Raw genomic sequence first — 24,079 nt, 5'->3', positions numbered from 1 at the left:
AATTCATTCTTTCTGAGCCTAATCCACAGCCCACTGAAGTCAATGGAAAGACGGTCATTGACCACAGTGGGGTTTGGATCAGACCTTATACTTTTAAAGAGATTTTACAGTAATGGATATTGACTGTTCTTCCTACGCTGTGCAAAATGGTGTTCGCACTTCAGCTGACTGCATCCCAGCATGGGCAAGATTTAAAATGCATTGCTCAGTGAGAGTGAAAAAGTTAAAAGGATTAAAAGATTTTGCTAGAATCTCTAGCACCAATGATTGTTGAGGCATAAGAACACCACGCTCTAGCCAGTGCTTGCTACACAAAACATACTACACTTTCTTTGAGATTTAAAGGCTTTTTGAAGCATGTCAGTGGAGATGGAGGTCAGTTTGAGTGGCAAAATTTTTTGAGATGGAATCACAGGATCTTTTGCTTTGTGAGTGGATTCAGACCTAGGATACAAAGACAAAGTGACTGTTTTAGGGCTTGTATCCACTTACCGGGGGATCAACATGCAGCGATTGATCCACCAGGAGTCGATTTAGCAGGTCTAGTGAATACCCACTAAATCAACCACTGATCACTCTCCCATCGACTCCAGTACTCCATCGGAATGAGAAGCATAAGGTAAGTCGCTTGGAGAGTTGCGTAACTTAGGTTGACTTAGCCCCATAGTGTAGCCCTGCCCTCAGTCAATGCAACAGGAAGTGATCTGCGGTCAATTTAGTCTAAGATCCATTAAATCGACCCATGGTGGATCGATCACCGCATGTCGATCCCCCGGTAAGTGGAGACAAACCCTAACAGCAGACACAGTTCTTTGTGTATGTGAGTGGTTTACCTGTATCAGAAAGCAGTAGTGAAAACCTTATAAAAATCATGATTTTTTCTCATTCTGCTGAACAGTAGAGTGCAGCATAAGAACATAAGAACATAAGAAAGGCCGTACCGGGTCAGACCAAAGGTCCATCTAGCCCAGTATCTGTCTACCGACAGTGGCCAATGCCAGGTGCCCCAGAGGGAGTGAATCTAACAGGCAATGATCAAGTGATCTCTCTCCTGCCATCCATCTCCATCCTCTGATGAACAGAGGCTAGGGACACCATTCTTACCCATTCTGGCTAATAGCCATTTATGGACTTAGCCACCATGAATTTATCCAGTCCCCTTTTAAACATTGTTATAGTCCTAGCCTTCACAACCTCCTCAGGTAAGGAGTTCCACAAGTTGACTGTGCGCTGCGTGAAGAAGAACTTCCTTTTATTTGTTTTAAACCTGCTGCCTACTAATTTCATTTGGTGACCCCTAGTTCTTGTATTATGGGAATAAGTCAATAACTTTTCCTTATCCACTTTCTCAACATCACTCATGATTTTATATACCTCTATCATGTCCCCCCTTAGTCTTCTCTTTTCCAAGCTGAAGAGTCCTAGCCTCTTTAATCTTTCCTCGTATGGGACCCTCTCTAAACCCCTAATCATTTTAGTTGCCCTTTTCTGAACCTTTTCTAGTGCTAGAATATCTTTTTTGAGGTGAGGAGACCACATCTGTACACAGTATTCGAGATGTGGGCGTACCATGGATTTATATAAGGGCAATAATATATTCTCAGTCTTATTCTCTATCCCCTTTTTAATGATTCCTAACATCCTGTTTGCTTTTTTGACTGCCTCTGCACACTGCGTGGACATCTTCAGAGAACTATCCACGATGACGCCAAGATCTTTTTCCTGACTCGTTGTAGCTAAATTAGCCCCCATCATGTTGTATGTATAGTTGGGGTTATTTTTTCCAATGTGCATTACTTTACATTTATCCACATTAAATTTCATTTGCCATTTTGTTGCCCAATCACTTAGTTTTGTGAGATCTTTTTGAAGTTCTTCACAATCTGCTTTGGTCTTAACTATCTTGAGAAGTTTAGTATCATCTGCAAACTTGGCCACCTCACTGTTTACCCCTTTCTCCAGATCATTTATGAATAAATTGAATAGGATTGGTCCGAGGACTGACCCTTGGGGAACACCACTAGTTACCCCTCTCCATTCTGAGAATTTACCATTAATTCTTCTATCCGCACTTTGCCAATTGTAATTGTGGACGACTCTTTCCAATTAGCACCAGTGTTTGGGTTGTATGTTGTACCATACCAATCTCACATCCCCAGATCAAATGACTGGAGTGTACTGGATGAGTCCTGCAGAGTTAAATGTGTTCATGGCTGGACACCTGGCCATGGTAATGCCTACTCAATTTCTAAAACCATTAATTCTGGTCACGTTGATATGAAAATTTGGATACTAGGTGGGAGGTTTGGTGTGTTTACTGGCCTGTGAACATCCAGAGTGCACATCAAGCTCACAGTTATTGCACAGCAGTGCTGGTGTTGGAATGCTGGGGGGAAAAAAACCCAGAAAGTTTTGTGAGTTCTATATCTTTTTTCCAGTGAGTTCTTAATAGAAACAGGTTCTTCCACTCCCTCCTTCACATACTGTAATAATTCCATCAAAGCAAGAAAAGGATTTGAGCTGGATTTTTCCAAAGGAGTGCAATGGAGATAGGCTCAAAATCTCAGCCTTATTTCTTAGGGGATCTGTTAAAAGGTATATTTTAAGAAAGAGTACTATGGTTTGCCAGAAGCTGGGAATGGGAGACAGGAAATGGATCACTTGATGTTTACCTATTCTGTTCATTCCCTCTGAAGCACCAGGCATTGGCCACTGTTGGAAGACAGGATACTGGGTTAGAAGGACCATTTGTCTGACTCAGTTTGGCCATTCTTATGTTCTTATGATTTAATGAACTGAGCACAATCCTGACAGCTGAGAACTTTCTAATCTAAGATGTGAAATGGATTTTTTCTGTGGCCGTGACAAGTCATTTAATGTCTCTGTGCCTGTTTCCCCATCTGTAAATGATTCTTGATTATAGTGCTGGAGGAATGCTAGGCACACCACAAATACTATGTATTATTTCCTTAGTTCACAGGGTCTGAGAAGGCTCAGATCACATTTGCCAAGCGGTATATGAGTGCTAGGTTTTATTATTGTATATAAAAGCATGAGGTCAAATCCGGATGTCCTGACTCAGTTTTTACCAAGGCCCTATAGTGCTAAGAACTGTACAAAGCAAGTTTTAAAAAAAAAAAAAAGGATGAGGAGGAATGGCATTGTGCCTATTCAGCACACAGAGAAGAAGAAAAATCACAAACATGCCTGGAATATGGTTTATTCTGGGTCGAGATGCAGCCCTTGAAAGTTACACAGTGAACTCTACATTTCAAACCAGACAAGGGTCTGGAGATATAATGAATTTGCTCCCTGCCTGGTATTACATGAAGGCAGATGTTGGTGTTTAATATGTAAAAGGTCATTTAATACACACTTCTGCCTCTGGGAAGTATTGGAGAGACACTTAATGAGAAAGCGGTACATGCAGAGCTGTGAGATCATTGCACAGGGGAGTATCACTGGTGAGAGTTAAATTGGGGTCTCCGTCTTTCCAAAGAAGCACGTGCATGGTCATCAGCCTGAAAGTGCAATTCAATCCTGCATGCAGTTTTCTCATACTAAATCACCATTGGTGTGTATCATACTACACAGATTACTTATGACTTTAGTAAATAAGGTTTTTAAAATGTTTAAGAAGCTTCATTTAAAATGCAGAGCCCCCCGGACCAGTGGCCAGGACCCAGGCACTGTGAGTGCCACTGAAAATCAGCTCACTTGCCGCCTTCGGCACCCGTGCCATAGGTTGCCTACCCCTGCTGCAGACTGTGAATCTACTGAGTGCCATTAAGCAGAGAACAAGAGGAATGTGGCGCTCCCTTGCTTCATCCCCTTTCACTCTTCCCTTCCTTCATATAAAATGGAGAAAAAGGAGAGTAACTTGGAGAGAAAATAAAAAAGGAGGCGTCTAGATAGAGAGAAGAGGGAGTGGATGTGTTGGGAAAGTGTTGGAAGTAAATATGAGGGGAATGTGGGTTAATGAGAAGGGGAAGAGACTGAGGAGCAGGAAGGAGAAAGAAAAATAAAAAGACATTCTTAGGGATGAGAAAGTCATAGTATCAACCACTTCATTCCTTCAGGAATAAAAACTCCATAAGGGAAAGAGTTGCCATGGTCAGTTATAAAGATAAGACGGCACAAAGCTTAGCAAAACTGTAGTAGATTTAGGGTTTCCATTTTATACTGGTATAAATTTAAAGTTATGCCTGCTGCATTGTGCTAAAGATGTTCAAGCTCCTCAGTCAATGGAGCTATCTATGCTGATTTACAACAGCTCAGGATCTAGCCCTAGTTAGTTTTTTCAGGTTGGAATTCTCAGTAATTTGACATCTGACACAACAGGACATACAAGAAATGCAGTGAAGCACCACTAGTATCTTTCACAGGATTTGCTGAGGTTTATGCATTTCATAAGGCTGGACTTGGTGCAATGACTTGGATCCTGCTAGACAACTTTCACTGCATTGCTTTTTCCTCTTCCTGCTATTTGGTCTGGCATGCCTGTGAAATTAAGACAGTCTCCTTTAGTGCAATATACAATATAAGGCTGCATTGGGTTTGTAATAGACCCCATGAAATTGAAAGCAAAGTAAGAACAGAATATTTACAAAGGACTGATCTATAAAAAGGAAAATAAGGACAACCTGAGAATCATAGACCAGTCAGCTTGACTTTGGTACCTTTGGCACAAATATGAAGCAATAGATAATATAGCAAATAAACAATCAATTTGTAAGCACCTAGAAAATATTAAGATAAGTAACAGTCAACATGGATTTGTCAAGAGCATATTATGTCAAACCAACCTAATAGCCTTCTTTGACAGGGTAACAGACCTTGTGGAGGATGGGAGAAAAGAGTAGATGTGATATATCTCAACTTTAGGCAGGCTTTTGATACTGTCTAACATGATCTTATCATAAAGCATATTAGGGAAATATAGCCTATATGAACCTACTATGAGGTGGGTGCACAACTGCTTGGAAAACCATACCCGGAGAGTAATTATCACTGGTTCAAACTGGAAGTGCATATTGAGTTGGGTCCTGCAGGAATCTTCATGGATCTGGTTCTACTCAATATCTTCAGAAATGATTTGGATAATGGCATGGAGAGTACACTTATAAAGTTTGTGGATTATACCAAGCTGGGAGGGGTTGCGAGTGCTTTGGAAGGTAGGATTAGAATTCAAAATGATCTTGACAAACTGGAGAAACAGGTTTGCTGTAACTTGGATGAAATTCAATAAGGAAAAATGCAAAGTACTGCATGTAGGAAGGAATAATCAAATGCACAAATAAAAAGTGAGAAATGACTGCTTAGGAAGGAGTACTGCAGAAAAGCATTTGAGTTTTGTAGTGCATCACAAAACTAAGTATGAGTCAACAATCTAACATCGTTGCAAAGAAAGCAAACATCATTCTGGGCTGTTTTAGCAGGAGTGTAGTAATCAAGGCACAAGAAATAATTCTTCAACTCTATTCAGCATTGACCAGGCCTCAACTGGAGTACTGTGTCCAGTTCTGGGCACCATGCTTTGGGAAAGATGTGGAGAAATTGGAGAAAATTCAGAGGAGAGCAACAAAAATGATTAAAGGTCTAGAAAACATGACCAATGAGGAAAAAGTGAAAAAAATGGCTTTGTTTAATCTGGAGAGGAGAAAACTGAGATGGGGCATGTTTCAAGTACATAAAAGCCTGTTATAAAGAAGTTAATAAATTGTTCTCCCTATCCACTGAGGACAGGGCAAGAAATAACGGGCTTAAATTGCAGCAAGAGAGATGTAGGTTAGACATTAGGAAAAAACTTCCTGTCAGTCAGGGGTGGCTCCAGGCCCCAGCACGCCAAGCGTGTGCTTGGGGCGGCATGCTGCGGGGGGCTCTCTGCCGGTCACCGGGAGGGCGGCAGGCGGCTCCGGTGGACCTCCCACAGACGTGCCTGTGGGAGGTCCACCGGAGCTGCGGGACTGGCGACCGGCAGAGCGCCCCCCCGCGGCGTGCCGCCGTGCTTGGGGCGGCGAAATGGCTAGAGCCACCCTGCTGTCAGTGTAATTAAGCACTGGAACTAATTATGTAAGGAGGTTGTGGAATCCACGTGATTGGAGGTTTTTCAGGGCAGGTTAGCCAGACACCTCGTCAGGGATGTTCTAGATAACGCTTAGTCCAACTTCAGTGCAGGGGACTGGACTAGATGACCTACTGAGATCCCTTCCAGTCCAACATTGCTATGATTCCATGATTGCACCTGCTGAAAGATCAAAAATTTGCTTTTGAAATGTTAATGATCACAGCTATGTGGGAACACCGAAGCGCTGCATTCAAAGATTCAAAGTATTTGTTGGAATGTTCTGTTCCTCCTAGGGGGCCGACCATTTGGACAGAGATGACTTGAAACAACTTGGAGGAGACGCCTAAAAAGTCCACAGATGGAACACAGCAGGAGAGGCGTGCTAGGAGAAATATCTCAGGAGACATATTTTTTAAGTGCTGCATTGCTGCCCTAACTGATCAGGACAAAAATGTACGTGGAGCTAAGCACAACTCCCAAGGCTGCCATTTTGGCACTTCAGAGAATCACTGAAGCACTGAGACTGCAGTGAACGGCATTAGCAGGATAGTTCCCACCAGCCTTTCTGACACTTTATTCACCACAGCACTAGGTTAGGGTCAGGGGCGGCTCTAGGAATTGCGCTGCCCCAAGCAGGGCGGCATGCCGCGGGGGGCGCTCTGGCAGTCGCCGGTCCCGCGGCTCCAGTGGACCTCCTACAGACGTGCCTGCGGAGGGTCTGCTGGTCCTGCGGCTCCGGTGGACCTCCCGCAGGCACGCCTGCGGATGCTCCACCGAAGCCGCGGGACCAGCGGACCCTCCGCAGGCATGCCTACGGGAGGTCCACCGGAGCCGCCTGCCGCCCTCCCGCAGCACGCCGCCCCAAGCACGCGCTTGGCACGCTGGGGTCTGGAGCCGGCCCTGGTTAGGGTGCCTCTGGTTTTAGAAGATTGCAAGAGCTAATATGGGGAGGCTAGTACACCAGAGTGAAATTCACTTCTATCCAGCTGGATAGGATAAGGCTTTATGAAGTATGCAAGACCCACGTTAAGGGCACAATGGGATGTGGGCTTTGCAGGCCCTCAATACTGGGGTGAATTTCCACCTGAAATACAGAGTAAAAAAAGAATTTTAATTGAGTTAATCACAAAACCAGCATCAGATAAAAATACTAAACTTTCCCTAGAAAGGTGCCCTCTATTTAAAGAAGTGCTTGGCGGTGTTTTAGGATATAAAAGATGTCCTTGGTTTTGGATTTGATTCCCATTGTCAGTTTGGAATGCACGTATGTAAGCAAAGTTAATGTCAGCAGTGCTCTAGTCTCCAAGATCAGCTTTTCTGAATCATATTCTGGCTAGAAATAGAAGAATGCAATTTGGCAGAAGGTGACTCTGCATCTGAAAACGAGTGACTCATTATACATCTCCTGCTTTAATCAGCAGGTCACCCAGCTCTGCTTTTTAACCGCACCGTTATGGATCTGAGAACCACTGCAAGAAGGGAGGAGGTGCACTGCCTGCATGTTAATGGATGGAGACATCATGCCTGTATAGGACAGCAGCAGGCATAATATCTCCCACGGCACTTCGAATTCTCCCAGGGCATTTTACAGAGCTCAGGCATCAGTGGCCTTTGTTGTTCCCTTTCTCTGCCAGTGTGCAGAGGGGTGAGATCGTAACTATTGGTATCAGTCCAGGTCTGAGCACATCTCACATTCTAAGTGAACACCTGAGGATGTCTGCAGCTCTCTCCACTCCATCCTCCAGGAGGGGGTTGGATTTGTTGTGTTTAACCTTCCTTCACTCTACCCAGCCATGCCCCCTGCTGAGGTGTGGAGTGCTTCTGGCAGCACCAGCACTCCCTGCCTCCTGGAGTTCATGAGGAACAAATAATTGTATCCTGGCTACCCCCTGCACAAGCAACCATCATGTGGCCCTAAGGAGACACTGGGTTTGCTCCATAGGGAACAATACAACATCACCACCTACTTCCTCCTGCCATATTGTACATAGCTTTTCATTCACACGATCTAGGAATGCTGTGTGGACACCACGTCGCCTTCTGTGTCTCTAGGAATAGAATAATAAGGATTAATTAGAGCAATTAAATGATACACAGGGCATGAGAATGCTCCTATGGTCTTTGATGGGAGGGTTAAAGAACCAGAATCTCAGACATGCTTACACATCTGAATCAGGGAATAGGGCATCCAAATGTCTATTCAGGCACATTTGTATGTGCAATCACCTTATTTGCTTGTGCAAATATTACAAGTATTACTTTTAAATAGCAAAACTATTGCTGCAAATAGATTTGGTACAGATGATCTAATGTCTCTTATCATTACACAAGAGGACAACTTCATAACTTGGGGCATCTGCTACCCAAACAATATCCGTGTTCAATACATTCTCCATTAACATTAATGGGAGTTGAGTGCATGCACTGGGAGCAGAGATCCTTTTATGTTTAGAGACATTTTAGCTTTAAGTGCTTGGTTTATGTTTCTAAGCCTTCCCAATATCATTCCCTCCCACCCACACCTTCAGAAATAGTCAATGTCTTGCACAGAGAATATGACACACACCCCCAGACCCCAGTAATGAACTTCCTTCCACATGGTCCCCTGACAGTTTGAAGATATAAGGGTATGTGCTATTGCCATGTGCTGTATTGTATAATTTAACATTAAGGGCTTAATTTTCAAAGCAACCCCAAGATAATTATCCTCCCAACTTCCACCATGATCAGTGGGAGTCCCACACCTAACCCCCCCACCAGGTACAAACTACATCCAGGGACAGGGGAGAACCCGACACTCCATCTACTGAGTCTCCTAAACTCTCCAGCAGCCTGGTGCCCTCATTAGCTGCATCAAAACTACACCTCTACCTTGATATAACGCTGTCCTCGGGAGCCAAAAAATCTTACCACATTATAGGTGAAACCATGTTATATCGAACTTGCTTTGATCCACCGGAGTGTGCAGCCCCGCCCCCCTGAGCGCTGCTTTACCGCGTTATATCGGGTCTCATTATATCGAGGTAGAGGTGTACCTACAATGTCCCTAAGGGCCTGATCTGAAGCCCACTGGAGTACAACAGAGAGACAGGGAGCTTGGCTCAAGGTTCAACTAACCGTAAATGAAGCAGACTTCGGTGGCCAAGCATTCTTTGGCAGAATTAGCCTGGATTCCCATTTGCATTCATGAGGCTTGTACGTAATGAATCTCCCCTTGGTGTCCTTTTGCTTGTCTTTCAATGGCTGAAGTGCATGAACTGAAGAAGTTAAGTAAACAACATGCTAGCAGTTATAAAACAGGCAGTCTGTGCTCTGGAGTTATATCTTACATCACTATCACCAGGAGCTTTAGGATCATCGGGGTTTGGGGAGCTGTAAGCAGATGGAAGTTTGGGAGAGCGTCCCAGAAAGAGGAGTATGTGAAATGTGTAAATGCAAAACCCTTGTGAACGCCCTGCCCGTCCCACTGCTGTAAATATTTGATGATATTAATGTTTTACTGTACAGGATATATCTGTATGGTGGCCATAACTATTGTGTAATTGTTGACAAGAAACATATGACTTGAAAGCTGTGCAATTACAGTAAGAGCACTCTTCCCATGTTCCATCTGCTTAATATAAGATAGCACAAGCTAACTCTGGGCAGAGTTTGCATAAGGAAGAGCACATACATTGAGTTCAAATCCACAGATCTCAAATTCTAAGCCTCAGCTGTGCCATGTAATTATGGCCCTGCATTAAGAGCATGTGGAGCTGCAGTGCCCCTGAAGAATTCCTCCCTGAACTTCCCCACATGCAGGCAAGCACACCTGCATCTATCCATCTCCAGAGAGCCAGCTTGTACCCCTTCTGAGCAGGCCTAATTCAGAGGGCTGGTATTGAGGAGCAGAGAGGCATGGCCCTGCTTCCTCACTGCACTCTGGGATTGTGGATGCCCCTGCAGGGTGGAAGAGAACAATCAGACCCTGTGCTCCCCCAAGGGCAGAGACTGCAGTTGTGCCTGTCCATTATGCAGGCCATGCAAGTGACTCAAAGATCTCTTGTGCCCTCTCCCCCTGCCATACACTTTCACATGGGTCAGGCACAATCTAGCTCTAACAGTGAAATTTAGCTGACTTAGGAACTGCTATCTACAGTAAATCTATGTCTAGAAGCAATTTATCCATCCGCTGTTACTTTCATATATGAATGCTACTCCCACTGCCAGAATCCAGTGATCTAGGATGAGGACTCGACCCTGCCACGGGCACCAGCACCTTCCCCTGCACCAGGTGGGCCGAGCCTCCGGGGCCCGGAGCCTGCACCGGAGACACCGACTGGGCTTTGTCTCAGAATGGCATTGTCCCATTCTGAGACAATGAGATGATGTGCATGAGTCAGGTCTGTGCCACAGGTCCCATATGTTAATTAGGGGAATAAACTTTAATTTGTATACTAATTGTCCAGACATATTGTCATTCAGTGCCTTATGCTTCATTTGAGGCTACTTAACCTCCCCTAAGGTCATTTACCTCACAGCCTTATTCTTATCCTCTGAAGTTACCACATCAATAGCTAACTTCTACAGTACAATGAGTTTGCATATCAGCAAAGACTTACCTGCATTTAAATGCTGAGATTTGAACTTTAAATTGAAAGGGTCTCTGGGGTAACTTGTCACAAAGTCTGGTATATTAGTTTCATACTGCACAAGACAAGGGAACATTGCAATGTCAGACGTGTCATCATACTAAAACCAAGAGTCAGAGAAGCCCTTATGTGCTGAAATTAGACAAAGGGCAAGATATACCAGTACATCAAAAATAGCTTTAATGGCTTTTCAATTCATAAAACAAAAGATTTAGGGTTAGATCTCCAGCTAGCTAAATCGGTATAGTGCCAATGGCACTACACCAGCTAAACATCTGGTCATTAGCTTATTTGCCCAGAGATAAGCTCTCTGAGGTAGGAACCATCTTTATATTCTGTTCATACAGCATCTAGCACAATGGGATCCTGGTCCATGAGTGGGGCTCCTAAACACTACCACTGTATAATTAATAATAGCAGCGCAGCATTTTTCCACAGAAGGGAGTCCAGGTCCTAAAACAGCTAAGGATGAGGATGTCTTGGAGTCAATACATTGAATTCTCTGTACAGAGGGAGTACTTAGGACCATCCTCCATCAACTCCATTTAGTTGACTTAAGGAGCATCATGAATAGACATCTTGTACTAGAGCTGGTCAGGGATTTTTCAAACAAAATGTTCTTTATCAACCAAAGAACGCTGGTTCATTGAAACCCAAAACTTTTTGCAGAAATGTCTTAATTTCAACGCAACTTTCTCAGGTCCAAAATGGGGTTTCTGATCATGGCATCTCAGTTTTGTCTCAGTGGAGATTGGGAAAATTATTGGAAATGTCAAAAATTTTCAAAGAATGGGAAACTGTTTCCCACGCTGCTGTAATCTGGACTCCAGTTAGCATGTTTAAGAGAATCCTGTTGCAGGAGAACTAAGACTTGCTAGAAACAATGCTCGAACAATGCAGCCAAGGAGCTTCAAAGAGATGCTTTATTCGAAAGGATGTATTTAGTAAAAAAAAAAAAAAAAGACTCTGGGTTCCAAATAGATCAGATTTAAAATAAACAAACAAAATGTCCTGGAATTCGCAACAAGAGGGCATGAAGGTAGCAGCTTTTGTCTGAATTAATAACCTTTCTCCAAACAGAGTCCTCATGTACATAGGACAAGATTTGGCCCTAATAAAGTGGACTTAGAAGTCTGCAGGGAAAAGAGACTTTCATTAGGGTAAGCTCTTTCACCTAATTTTGGAGATCTGTGGAAAGCAATACTAGAAAGAAGAAGAACACTTCCTTGTTGAAGCCGGCTGCTTCCAGTTGGATTGCTGGCATGGTTGACTGGACAGTTGCACACAACAAAAATGAGTTCCTAGGTGTGCTTGCCAAGGTGAGCAATCAGGAAAAGACATTTAAAAGAAACACGGAGGGCTTTAAGGGGGTGCGGGGAGGGTAGCTTTTTGTCTCAGTGACCCCTGGGCAGTGGAGTTTATAATTATGGTCAGAGTAATCACTGTCACAGGGAATGGGGCATTGTGGGACAGCTGCTGAAGGACTGTTAGGGTAGACCTGTCCCACAGTTTGTATCCTGGCACTGCATTGACTTCAGTAGGTTGACCATGTCTCTATGCCATTTGGGGAGATGATTTTACAGCATCACTGTAATGGGATATTTATGTCGGCTGGAGACAAATTTGAGTGCACAAGTAGGTTGATACAGGGTGACTTATATCAACCTAACTTTGTAGTGTATGCCAGGGCCTTAGGTAGAAACACAAACCAAATTCACAAGTTTCTCAGACCTCCACAAGCTGTAACGGATATAAACATACCCGTGTCTAGGCAGTGAGTGAGCCAGTATTTTGGAAGAAAATTGGTAACCACAAGGTTTAGTGGCATCTGGGTTAATGATCTGTGTAAGTTATGAGGACATTATGCCTTAGTTAACTGGACATGTGAAAACTGAAATGGTGAGGGCTTGTGCAGCAGAAATAGTCCCAGGGCCAAATTCAGAGGTCACCTAAATGGCAGTGTAAACAACAGGCTGGTAATTTGATGAAAGCAGATGTGAAACTATGAACTGATGGAATGTAGTGTAATATACACACCAGTGGGTCAGAATGGAGGACAGCAGGAAAAGCTACTAATAGGAGTAAGACCTTAAACTCTATTAGCAGCACCTGCTTCTAATCCTATGGGGCCCAATTCTGCCTTCAGTTACAGGGTGCAACTCCCACTGATTTCAATGGGAGTTACACCATGTAAGAGAGGGTAACTGGGCTTTTAGTGTGTGTAAAAAAACCCACCAAATTAAAGCCATTTACATCCACTTACTATAATATAATCTGCATCAACATTTACCTCACCTCTGAATTTTGTACCTTGTTCTTTTGTCTCAGAACCTGTCAACACTGGAGGTTTGGGGGCCAATATAACTACAGCCCTGCACATTTTTAACCTAGACGCACTGCACTTGTGTAAAAAAGTGACTTGCACTAATGTTGCTTACCTCATTACCAAACTCGTGCAGATACATCAATGGACAAGGCCTAACCATCCTGATCCTGATCCTAGGAAAACGCAGCAGAACAGGGTGCAAATGTGGCTTTAAACCACTAAAACAGCTCTTCACCAGTTTATGCTGGTCTGATTCTGCCATGGCTTAAAAGGCAGCTTTGCCCTGATGGCAATGCACAAAGCAGTCCTGACACAGGGGAGCACCTGGGACTGAGATTGTAAGGGCTTGTCTTCATGGAGATTTTTACTGGTATAATTATGTCGGTATAATTGTGCCTGTAAAATTTCCTAGGCAGACTAGCCCTTTGTATCTCTCAAACTTGCATCACATCCAGAAAAATATTCTAGAGCTTACTAGACTTGTGCAGTTTGTTTGCCAATGGGAGACAACTGTGGTGGTATGATAAAGTTTAGCCAATTGGAGTATGTCTACTCAGCAGCTGGGAGAGCGATTCCCAGCATGGATACACAGACATGCACTAGCTCTGCTCCCGTTAGTGCACTAAAAATAGCATGGCCATGACAACACAGGCAGTGGCTGCCTGAGCACAGTTCCCTCCAAACCCCTGGGCACAGACTCGGGTGGCTAGCCTGAGCCACTGCCCATGCCGCCACGGCCACACTATAATTTTGAACCCACTAACTTGAGTGGAATTAGCATGTGTACGTCTACCTGAGCTAGGAATCACCCCTCCCCACATCCGCTGTGTGAACATACCAGTTCTTACCTTGTAATGAAAGAGGTGCTGGGGCTCAAGCAATTGTTTTTACATTCGTAACAGATGCAGCAAGCCCAGAGGTGCTGGGGCTATGAACTGCCAAGCGCTAGAGGTGCTGGGGCTCAGCCCTGGCAAGCTTACTGGCACAAATTAAGCACTGGAACAGACCCTTAGATGCTTAGTTCTGCATTCCTCGGCCTGTTAGAGTGGGGGACCAATCCTTGGGCCTGATCCTGAAGCCAATGGGTGCTGAGGATACTTACCTCTTAGCAGGAGCTGACTCTCAGTGCAAGGTTGGAATCAGAGTGGCTGGGTGCATATGGTTTCTTTCTGTCAGTGGCAGAGTTTTGCCTGGGAGGCAGAGGTGTGAGGAAAAAGCCTCCCTCTCTGAAGTATTTAGTTGAAGGAGAAAAGTTTGGATTTGTGGATTTTAGTGGAAATCAGTTTTTCCCTAGGATTCCTGTAGAATGAAGGTGTTGAAGCACAAGGGGATTTCCCTTAAGACAGCATTCAGTTAGACAATGTTCCTTTGCCAACAAGAAGGGACTGAAGCCAGGTCTACACTACAAACTTCTGCCAGCACAACTGTGTTGATCAGCGGGGGCTCCGTGACTGTCAAAGCCCCCTATTGTAGATGCAGCTATACTGGCAAAGCTGTGTTTTCACCAGTCTAGCTTGTTTCACTCATGGGCGGTGCTTTCAGCATGCTGGTACAAACTGTAGCTTTGCCAATATAGTTGTGTCCACCCTAGGAGACCAGTATTACTTAAATACTCCTAGTAGACATGGGCCTGAGAATCAGCTTTCAGTTAATCTGAAACACAAAGAATAGGGAAGATAAATTCCTGTGAAAGCAATTTGGCAAAGGAATTTGGCCCGGGGTTATAGCTGTGACTGAAAGAAACTGGAGAAAAGTTATTTATTGTTTTCCTGATAAATGGGACCTATCAAAGAAAACAAATGCTGCTTTTTTTGGTTTCTTTGTTAATTATAGCAAAGGTTTAAAAATTTGTTTTGGAGAGAGGAGGGGAAGTTGCTGTTTTTCACCTTAGAAATCTTCTATTTTTCCTGGTTGATTTTTTCCACACTCCTAGCTGTTGTCGCTTTGCAGACAAAACTTTGTAGTGTAAACAAGGCCTTAATCTCACCTGTTGAAGCTATTCCACTTGGTATAAAATACTTGAATAGATCTTAGGTCATCCGCACCACCACAATGTCTGTTTTATGATTGGCATCTTAATCTCTAGGTGAATCTAGCCTGAACAACTGAAATGATTCATTTCTACATTTCCAATTTCTTTTTTTTTTTGACCAAAGCAATTGGCCAAAATTGACATGAATTCACAAAATGTTTCAGTATACCTGAATCTGCGTGCTTTATTTTATTTTTATTTTTTTGGGGGGGTGGGGGGTGGTTGAAAATGTTCACCCCATTCTACTCTAATGCAAATAAATAATAAATACAAATAATAAATGTGAGAATAAGCTTTCCTCTCCAGTTACTTGTGGAATTCAGGCACTGCTGCTGGAGACCAGACATTGCAGCCAGTAAGGAGAGAGGAAAAATCATAAGGTAAGGGAGAATGAATTAGTCATGAACAAGTCATATTCATTTTTTTAATTTCAATCTCATATGCAAAATTCATGGAGAGCTCCAAAAGCTAGATTCATCAGGGAACCCCTGTGCTTTCAACAAAGCTTTTCAGAGACTATTTTTTTCTTAATTATAGCTTGTATCCAGCTGGGTACAGCAAAGTTAGATGTTAACTACTGCACTTCCTTGTTTGGTCAAAGTTTTTGTTGCAAGAATGACATCTAGTGGCCTATGTAGTGAGTGGTGTAGCCGTGTTGGTCCCAGGATATTAGAGAGAGAAGGTGGGTGAGGTAATATCTTTTATTGGACCAACTTTTGCTAGTGAGAGAGACAAGCTTGCACACAACTCTCCTTCACCTTGTCTCGCCAACAGAGGTTGGTCCAATAAAAGATATTACCTCACCCACCTTGTCTATCTAGTGGCCTAAAAAGTTAATTATCATAGATTTTATGTCTAGTGAGAGAGAAATTGCTTCAAATAGTCTAGAGATATGTCTACACCGCATTTTGGAGCAAGTCTCCCAGCCTGGGTCGACTGCATTGGCCACTGTCGGAAGACAAGATACTGGGCTAGATGGGCCTTTGGTCTAACCCAGCATAGCCGTTTATGTTCTTATGTGCTAGCACTCTAAAAATAAGTGTGTAGACAGTGCTTTGAAGTTGCGACTCAGGCTCTGACACCTAGGGAGAGCGGTGGGCTTCAGAGCCCAAGCTGCAACTTCAAAGCGCACACTATACATGAGCGGTAACTTGAACCCCACCAGGCCAAGTCTGTTGACCTTGGCTGGGAGGCTCTTTCCCACTTACTCCAAAGTGCTGTGTAGACATACCACTATGACGTACTCTTACATACCTTACCTGCCTAAAATCATGTGGTTTGGGATCTTGGTATATGCCAGTCTTATATTTTCCATTCTTCACAAACATTATATCCAGTTCATATGAGCCCACGTGTGGAAACCTTGTGACAATCTTGGGCAACTCTTTCTTCCTTTCCAAAGCAGCGTGGAACTGTCTGGACTTTATCTTTGGAAGCTGTTGCTTAGTCTCAGATTCTGTGCTCTTGGCCTTCTTCAGATCTTCCTTTTCCTTTTCTGGTGGTTTTCGTGAAGGCCTGGAAGATTTATATAATTTGTGGCTAAAATCGGGAGGCTGCTTTTGCCATATATCCCTCTGCGGGGTGGCTCGGAGCTGCTGCACAAAACTTTGATTCTGTGCAAAGGCCAAATCCAGGCATGCAGAAAATTTGATTTGTCTTTCAAAAGAGAAGGTGGGCTGTTTGCCTTTGTAGCTAGTGGTGAGCATTATGGGATTTTTCCTCACAGGTATTTTAACCCCTGGAAAAAAAATGCATATGATTAATGATTGTTTTGCATGAGTTTAGCACTGACTGCGTATCCAGTGCTGCACAGTATTACTGTAGTTAAGATAAATGAATGTCTGTAAAACTTTGGATTTCATTACATTTCATTCAATATCAGTATTTAGAATAATATCATTGGGTGGTTACAGCTGGGAACCGGGGAAGGATGATTTTGTAGTTATGGCACCAAACTGGGACTCTGGAGCTGGGTTCAACTTCTTGCTCCACCAGAGATTCTATTCCATTCTACATAGGTTCCTATACCTCACTGAATCTCCGTAGTAGCTGCATTGCCCTGGATGAGTCCCATAGGCCTCAATTCTGTAAGCTGATCTGAACAGGTGAACCCTAAAGCCCACTTACAGCCCCATTAAAGTGAACTGGATATGAATAAGGTTAAGAATTTGTCATGGTTATTTTTAGTAAACATCACAGACAAGCCACAGACAACAAACAAAAAAACAAAACAAAAAAGTCACAGAAGCCCATGACCTGTACCTGACTTTTGCTAAAAATATCCATGACAAAATGGGTAGGGTCGAGTCCAGGGGGCGGCTGGGAGTTCCAGGGCGGTGGTTGGGAGCTGAAGGGGACAGCTGAGCACTCTGAAGTCCTAACAGTGCCACTGGTGGCTCAGAGCTGTGGACCCCTCCCTTCCCCCTGGGGATGATGGGAGATCCAGGGTCTCCCCACTGTCCGTGGCGACTGGGAGCCCCAGAACCACTGCTGGCTGACAGCTCCAGCCCCGCCGCCCTGGGGCTGAAGTGGAAAATGTCACAGAGGTCTCTGGAAGTCATGGATTCCGTGACTTCTGTGACCTCTGTCACATAATCGTAGCCTTAGGTATGAGCACAGGGATCCGTCTGTAAGTGTCAGCTTGTAAGATCAGGATTTTGATCTTTCTGTGCCTCAGTTCCCCAACTTTAGAATGGAGATAGTAGTGCTGCCCTTCTCCCACCATTTGTTTTTCTTGTCTATTTACGACTTGTCTAGACAAACAGCATGTGGCAAGCTGGGGTGTAAGTCTACAGCACACTAGCCTAGGGTTGCCAAGTGTCCAGTTTTCGATTGGCACACCCGGTCGAAAAGGAACCCTGGTGGCTCCATCAGCACTGCTGATCAAGCATTAAAAGTCCGGTTGGTAGCGCAGTGAGGCTGGCAGGCTCCCTGCCCAGCTTCGTGGGCTCCCAGGAAGCTGCCAGCATGTCCAGCTCCTAGGTGTAGGGGCAGCCACAGGGGCTCCACATACTTCCCCCGCCCCGAGTGCCGGCTCCGCAGCTCCCATGGGCCAGGAAGCAATTGGCCTATGAGCCAGAGGGACATGCAAGCTGCTTCTGGGAGCAGCCTGAGGTAAGCGCTGCCCTGAGCCTGCACATCTGACCCACTCCTGCATCGCAAGCCCCTGTCCCAGCCCTGAGCCCTCTCCCACATCTCAGCCCCCTGCTCCAACCGCAGACCCCATCCCAGAGCCCCCTCCTGCACCCCAAATCCCTCATCCCAGGCCCCATCCCAGAGCCCACACCCCCAGCCGGAGCCCTCGCTTCCTCACCTCCTTCCCAGCCCAGAGCCCCCTCCTGCACCCTGAACCCCTCATTTCTGGCTCCAGCCCAGAGCCTGCACCCCCAGCCCAGAGCCCATGCCACCTCCTACACCCCATGCCCTGCCTAAGTTCAGAGCCCCTTCCCACGCTATGAACACTTTGGCCCCACACTCCAGTGCAGAGCCCCTTCCTGAACCCCAAACACCTCATCCCCGGGCCCACTGCAAAGCCTGCATGCCCAGCTAGAGCCCTCAACCCCTCCTACACCCCAACCCCCTGTCCCAGCCTGGTGAAAATGAGCGAGTGAGGGTGAGTGGGGGGGAGTGAGTGACGGAGGGAGGGGGGATGGAGAGAGCGGGGGCGAGGCCTAGGAAAAGGGGCAGGGCCTCAGGGAAGGGGCTGGGCAAGGGTGTTCTATTTTCTGTGATTAGAAAGTTGGCAACTCTATACTAGCCTTGCCCCACACTAACTCTCCATGGGGACCCAAGGGCGTATTGACCTACTCCTGTTTCAAAGCAGATTGAAACACACTAAGGAACTTTTAATACTCAGCAGCGATGTCCACTCAGACAGTTATTGCGTGGCATAGCAGTGCACTGTAGATTTATACCCCAGCCTGCCATGCACTATCTGTTGATGTAGACAAGCCCTTGGATTGTAGGTTCTTCAGGGCAGACTCTGTCTCTTAGTATGTGTACGTACATCATCCAGCACAATGGAGCCTTGATGTCAGCGAGGACCTGTAGGCAGAGTTGGTAGAGTTGTACATCCACTTTGATCAAGTATAAATGACTACATTAAGTGCAAGGCTGAGAAGAATCAAGCCCATGGCCACATTCTCCATCCTGCTTGGTGCAGGAACAGAACTGGGGCAGGATAAAGGTGGCTTTTGTGCCATCTTTGGGATTCTCCACATTCTTGGATCTGCCCATACTGCACTGCTCCGATTTATGCCCAGCTGCAATGTCCAGCTAGAAACTGTTGCATCAGCCAAGGATGGGTAGTATGTAACTGATCCTCTTATAGACCCCTTACACCACTGAAGCGACATTAATCGGACGACAGGCAATAGAGAATTTATCCCAGTCTCCCTACTTACATTCTGCTTGGCTCAATCCACAGAGGAATTCCCATTGATCTCAAAGACAGTTCTATAGCTAAATTTCCTTTTCTTTTTACATTGTATTTTTAAAAGTAGTTTTGAATGAATTCCTGGAGTCTCAGGCAAAGTTTTGAAAAACTGCATTTGTTTTTAATGGCATTACATCAGGAACTTGGCTAATATATTAGGATACCAATAAATCATAATGTTAAGATTTCCCCCTCCCCCCCGCCGCCCCTTCTTTCATATTACTAAGGAAGCCTACATAAAAACTGGAACCTTACTGCTTAGCTGTTCATCTGCTCTTGCTACTTATTATTTATCCTCTTTGAAGTCATAATCTTCTATGACATCACAGTCCGTTACTGTGGACATATCTGCATGAGATCACAGAGAATTATGAGTAGAGAATGGCCCAAGTGAAAACACCAGAGCTGAATCCCCACCCCAAAATTTTTGGAGGCCATTTGACATCTGAAGCCAGGTCAGAACTTTACAGGTAGTATGCATCTGGATTTGAACTCCAGAACTGAACATCTGCAAAGTCAATTCAGAGTGATTTGTGCCCACTCTCAGGACTCTATCTGCATTAAGGAAATTCATAAATATGCTGTGCCAGTTATGGTTTATGTTCATGTGGCTTCAATGAATAACCTATGAGAGCAAAATTTTAACCAGCAAAAGTCATGCTCTGCACTAGTGCAGCCCTACTCATTAGGAGTTTTGCACCAGTGTAAATTGCTCCAGTGTAGGTTTCCTTAATGTAGACAGTGCCCAATTACAACTTCAAGTGAAGGATAAGTAGCAGGGCCAGATGAGTTCCCGAACAACTAAAGTTTCATCTTAACATAACTGTCCAGAGCATTAGGAAGTGGGGTAAGAGAAATTCCTAGATTCCAACATCTGGAGTGGTCTCATTGCAGGTTCCAGTGGACAGGTTCATATTCATTTCAATGCAGGACTGGGTCTCAGATTTATGTCCTGACCACAATCAAATTATTCTCAGAATATCAAACACTCATTATGAAGCAACTCCTGACCCAAGTGCACTATCTAGGTACCCAGTTCTGGGCTTGGGAGATTACTGGAGGCTTGGGCTGAAGAATACTGGAGGCTTGGGCTGAAGAATCCTAGCATCAGGCCATGAGGCAGCAGCAGTGCTGCTTCTTCAAGCCTACAATAGCCCTTGCAACTTTTGCTTTCTCCACTCTGCAGGGCAAATGGAAAGAGATTTATACATTTAAAGGCCAGAAGGGACCATTGTGATTTGTGATCATCTAGTCTGGCCTCCTGTAAAACACAAGCCATAGAATTTCCCCAACATAATTATTTTGAATGAGAGCATATCTGAAATCAAGATTGGATTTTTTTTTGTCACCGATGAAGAATCCACTATGTTCCTTGCTAAGTTGTTTCAATGATTAGTTATCCTCCCTGTTAAAAGTTTACACCTTATTTCCAGTCTCAATTTCTCTAGCTTCAAACTTCCAGCCATTTAGACCTTATTATACCTTAGTCTGCCACATTGAAGAGCTCATTGTAAGTATCTACATGGGGACAAATATTTGACAATCAAACCTTTTCTTTGTTAAGGTAAATAAATTGAGCTCCTTGAGTCTATCACTTTAAGGCAGTGTTTCTCAATGACTGATCCATGGACCAGCAACAGACCCTGATATAGTTTAGGAAGGCAGAAAACCAGTCCCTGGTTTCAAAAGGGTTGAGAAACACTGCTTTAAGGCATGTTTTATAATCTTTTAATCATTCTCATGGCTCTTCTTTGAATCCTTTCCAACTGATCAACATCCTTGAATTGTGAGCACCAGAATGGATACAGCATTCCAGCAGAGGTCCCACTACTGCCAAACACAGATGTAAAAATAATCTCTCTACTCCTATTCAAGATTCCCCTATGATTGCATTAGCTCTTTTGGGCATAGCATCACACTGGGAGCTCATGTTCAGCTGATGATCCACAATGTCCCCCCAAAATGTTTTTCAGAGTTACTGCTTCCCAGGATAGAGACCCCTATCTTGTAAGTATGGTCTACATTCTTTGTTCCTAGTTGTACACATGTACATGTAGCCATATTAAAAATTCATATTGTTTGCTTGTGGTCAGTTTACGAAGCAATCCAGATCACTTTGTATCAGTGACCTGTCCTCTTCATTTACCACTTCTCCAATCTTTGTGATCTCTGCAAACTATCACTGATGATTTTATGTTTTCTTCAGGTCATTAATGATGTTGAATAGCATAGGGCCAAGAACCAATCCATGTAGGACCCCAATAGAAAACACACCCACTTGATGATAGTTCCCCATTTACAATTACATTATGAGACCTATCAGTTAGCCAGTGTTTAATCCATTTAATGTGTGCCATATTAGTTTTGCATAATTCTAGCTTTTTAAATTAAAATGTCATGTGGTACCTTGTCAAACGCCTTACAGAAGTCTAAATACTGGATATCACTATTGCCTTTATCAAATTTATAATCTCTTCAAAAATATCAAGTTAATTTGACAGGATCTATTTTCCATAAATCAAGGTTGATTGGCATTAATCACATTTCCCTCCTTTAATTCTTTATTAAAGAAGTCTCATTTCAGCTGCTCCATCATCTTGCCCATTATCAATGTCAGACCGACGGGCCTATTATTTATCAGGTCATCCCAGTCTACCCTTTTTAAATATAGGCACAACATTAGCTTTCTTTCAGTCTACTGGAACTTCCCCAGGACTCCAAGACCTATTGAAAAAATCAGCAATAATGGTTCAGCAAGCTCCTCAATCAGCTCTTTTAAAACACTTGAATGCAAGTTATCCACAACTGCTAATTTAAAAATGTCTAAATGCTGTTTAGGATACTTGTGAGTTACTATTGGAACAGCAAGAGCATCCTCATATGATGACTACATCATCTGGTGGTTTTCCAAACACAGAATAGGAATATTTATAGGACTCTTCTGCCCTTTCTGCATTATTATTGATAATTCTACCATTATCATCTAGAAAGAGGATGCAGATTGTCATGGCTCTACTGACCCTGTTCCTCAACCAGCCTTCCTTGTCCCCTCACAGCAAGGCCTTATGGTAGTCAGGAGGTTTTCAACCCCTCTGGTGGCCTTCCAGAGACCTGCCCCACTCCTGCCCAATAGAACTGCATGCAGGCAGGCCCTATGGGAAGAGAAACAAGGAGGAGAATAGATAATTTGCCTCATGATGAGTAACCATCATGTATATTTCACTTGTTTTTAATACTTAACAAAATTCTCCCTAGATTATTCATTTACTTAGAACTATCTCCTTGTGTATTACAGCCACAGAGTGTTTCTAGGTCCTGTTTTTAGGCTTTAGTTGGGCAAAAGGAAGAGGTTGGGATTATCCATAAACTTCACCAAAGAAACAGTCATCACACTTACCATCGTGGTTACCCTCTCGGCTCTGCAGAGTCTGCACTCTTGATTTACGGTCAGGGCCAGCTCCAGGCACCAGCTTAGCAAGCAGGTGCTTGGGGCGGCCACTCTGGAGCTGGGCGGCAGGTTCAGATATTCGTCGGCAATTTGGCGGAGAGTCCCTCACTCCCGCTCGGAGCGAAGGACCTCCCGCTGAATTGCCACAGATCTCGATCGTGGCTTTTTTTTTTTTTTTTGGCTGCTTGGGGCAGCAAAACCCCTGGAGCCGGCCCTGTTTACAGTGCATGTTTTAGTAGCTTAGAAACAGACACACTTAATCGCCGGGTGCACACAGATTCATACATGTGGTGACAACCACAAAAGCAGCCCCAAAGAGAAGCATTTAACAGAAGAGGTTAAGAGACACCACTCACCACTCTGTAAAGTCAGGTTTCTCTGCCCAGCTTCAGGTGTTATATCACACAGCCGGGCTTCTCTTCTCTACAGTGCGAGGGGACGCTGAGCAAAGAGATGAACTCACAGCACATGTTTATTCTGGGAACTATTTATTCTTTTGTTGTACAAAAGAGCTCAAATGTATAATCTGGCTCTGCCCATCTGGGTTGCTAAGAAACAGGCTCATTTCGCCTCAGGGCTTGATTGAGAATTCAGAAAGGAAAATAGTGCCTCAGTTGGCTGCATAAAATTAAACTTGAAACCTAGCAACAAGGCCACAAGTTCATTGCAATTTTTCAAATGTTAGAAAACAAAGATATTATAAAGGAAATATGATCCAGGGGGAGAGAGCAGCAAGTTGAAAGGAGAGCAGATCTGTGGCATTTTGTATGGCGTCAAGCGATGGAATTTTGCTGAACACACTTTTTTCTGGAAACATAGGGCCAGAATCTTTGCTGCTCTGCACCTTGTTTAGTCATATAGTAGTGCACAGTGTGTGCAATGCAGCTGTGAATGAGAATGGTGATGTTTTGCACCAATATAACACTCACTTTTCACTGATGTAAGTGACTATAAGGTGCAGGGTAACAGAGAATCAAGTCTTCCATTTGTATTTCAGTTGGTAACTAGTCTAACTCATTTACTGATTACCACCCCCCACCCTCTGAAATACACTATCCTACAATTTTATAGATTATATAACTTTAAGGAAAAATACACGCACACACACACACGCACGCACCATATACAGAGTATTTGCAA

The 24,079-nt window shown here is 44.1% G+C and overlaps 1 protein-coding gene across 15 annotated transcripts in view; it reads right to left on the bottom strand.

The window, feature by feature from the left end:
• Nucleotides 1-24,079, bottom strand: part of SCIN (scinderin) — a 148,700-nt gene that overhangs the window by 111,493 nt on the left and 13,128 nt on the right. The window contains exons 2-8 of one of the 15 annotated variants that reach the window (XM_039525853.1): nucleotides 22,512-22,643; nucleotides 19,747-19,839; nucleotides 18,991-19,100; nucleotides 16,316-16,794; nucleotides 10,669-10,753; nucleotides 9,185-9,324; nucleotides 8,031-8,115 (exon numbers count right to left, since the gene is read on the bottom strand). In XM_039525853.1, coding sequence (XP_039381787.1) covers nucleotides 8,031-8,115; nucleotides 9,185-9,324; nucleotides 10,669-10,753; nucleotides 16,316-16,762 — 757 coding nt within the window. In that variant the 5' untranslated portion in view covers nucleotides 16,763-16,794; nucleotides 18,991-19,100; nucleotides 19,747-19,839; nucleotides 22,512-22,643. The other 14 variants (XM_039525856.1, XM_039525860.1, XM_039525852.1 and 11 more) reach the window with 14 other exon arrangements.

This window comes from Mauremys reevesii, linkage group 2, assembly GCF_016161935.1.
Source record: "Mauremys reevesii isolate NIE-2019 linkage group 2, ASM1616193v1, whole genome shotgun sequence".
NCBI lineage: Eukaryota > Metazoa > Chordata > Testudines > Geoemydidae > Mauremys > Mauremys reevesii.
Note: the sequence above shows the minus strand (reverse complement) of the source record. Positions and strands in the feature narration are given on the sequence as shown.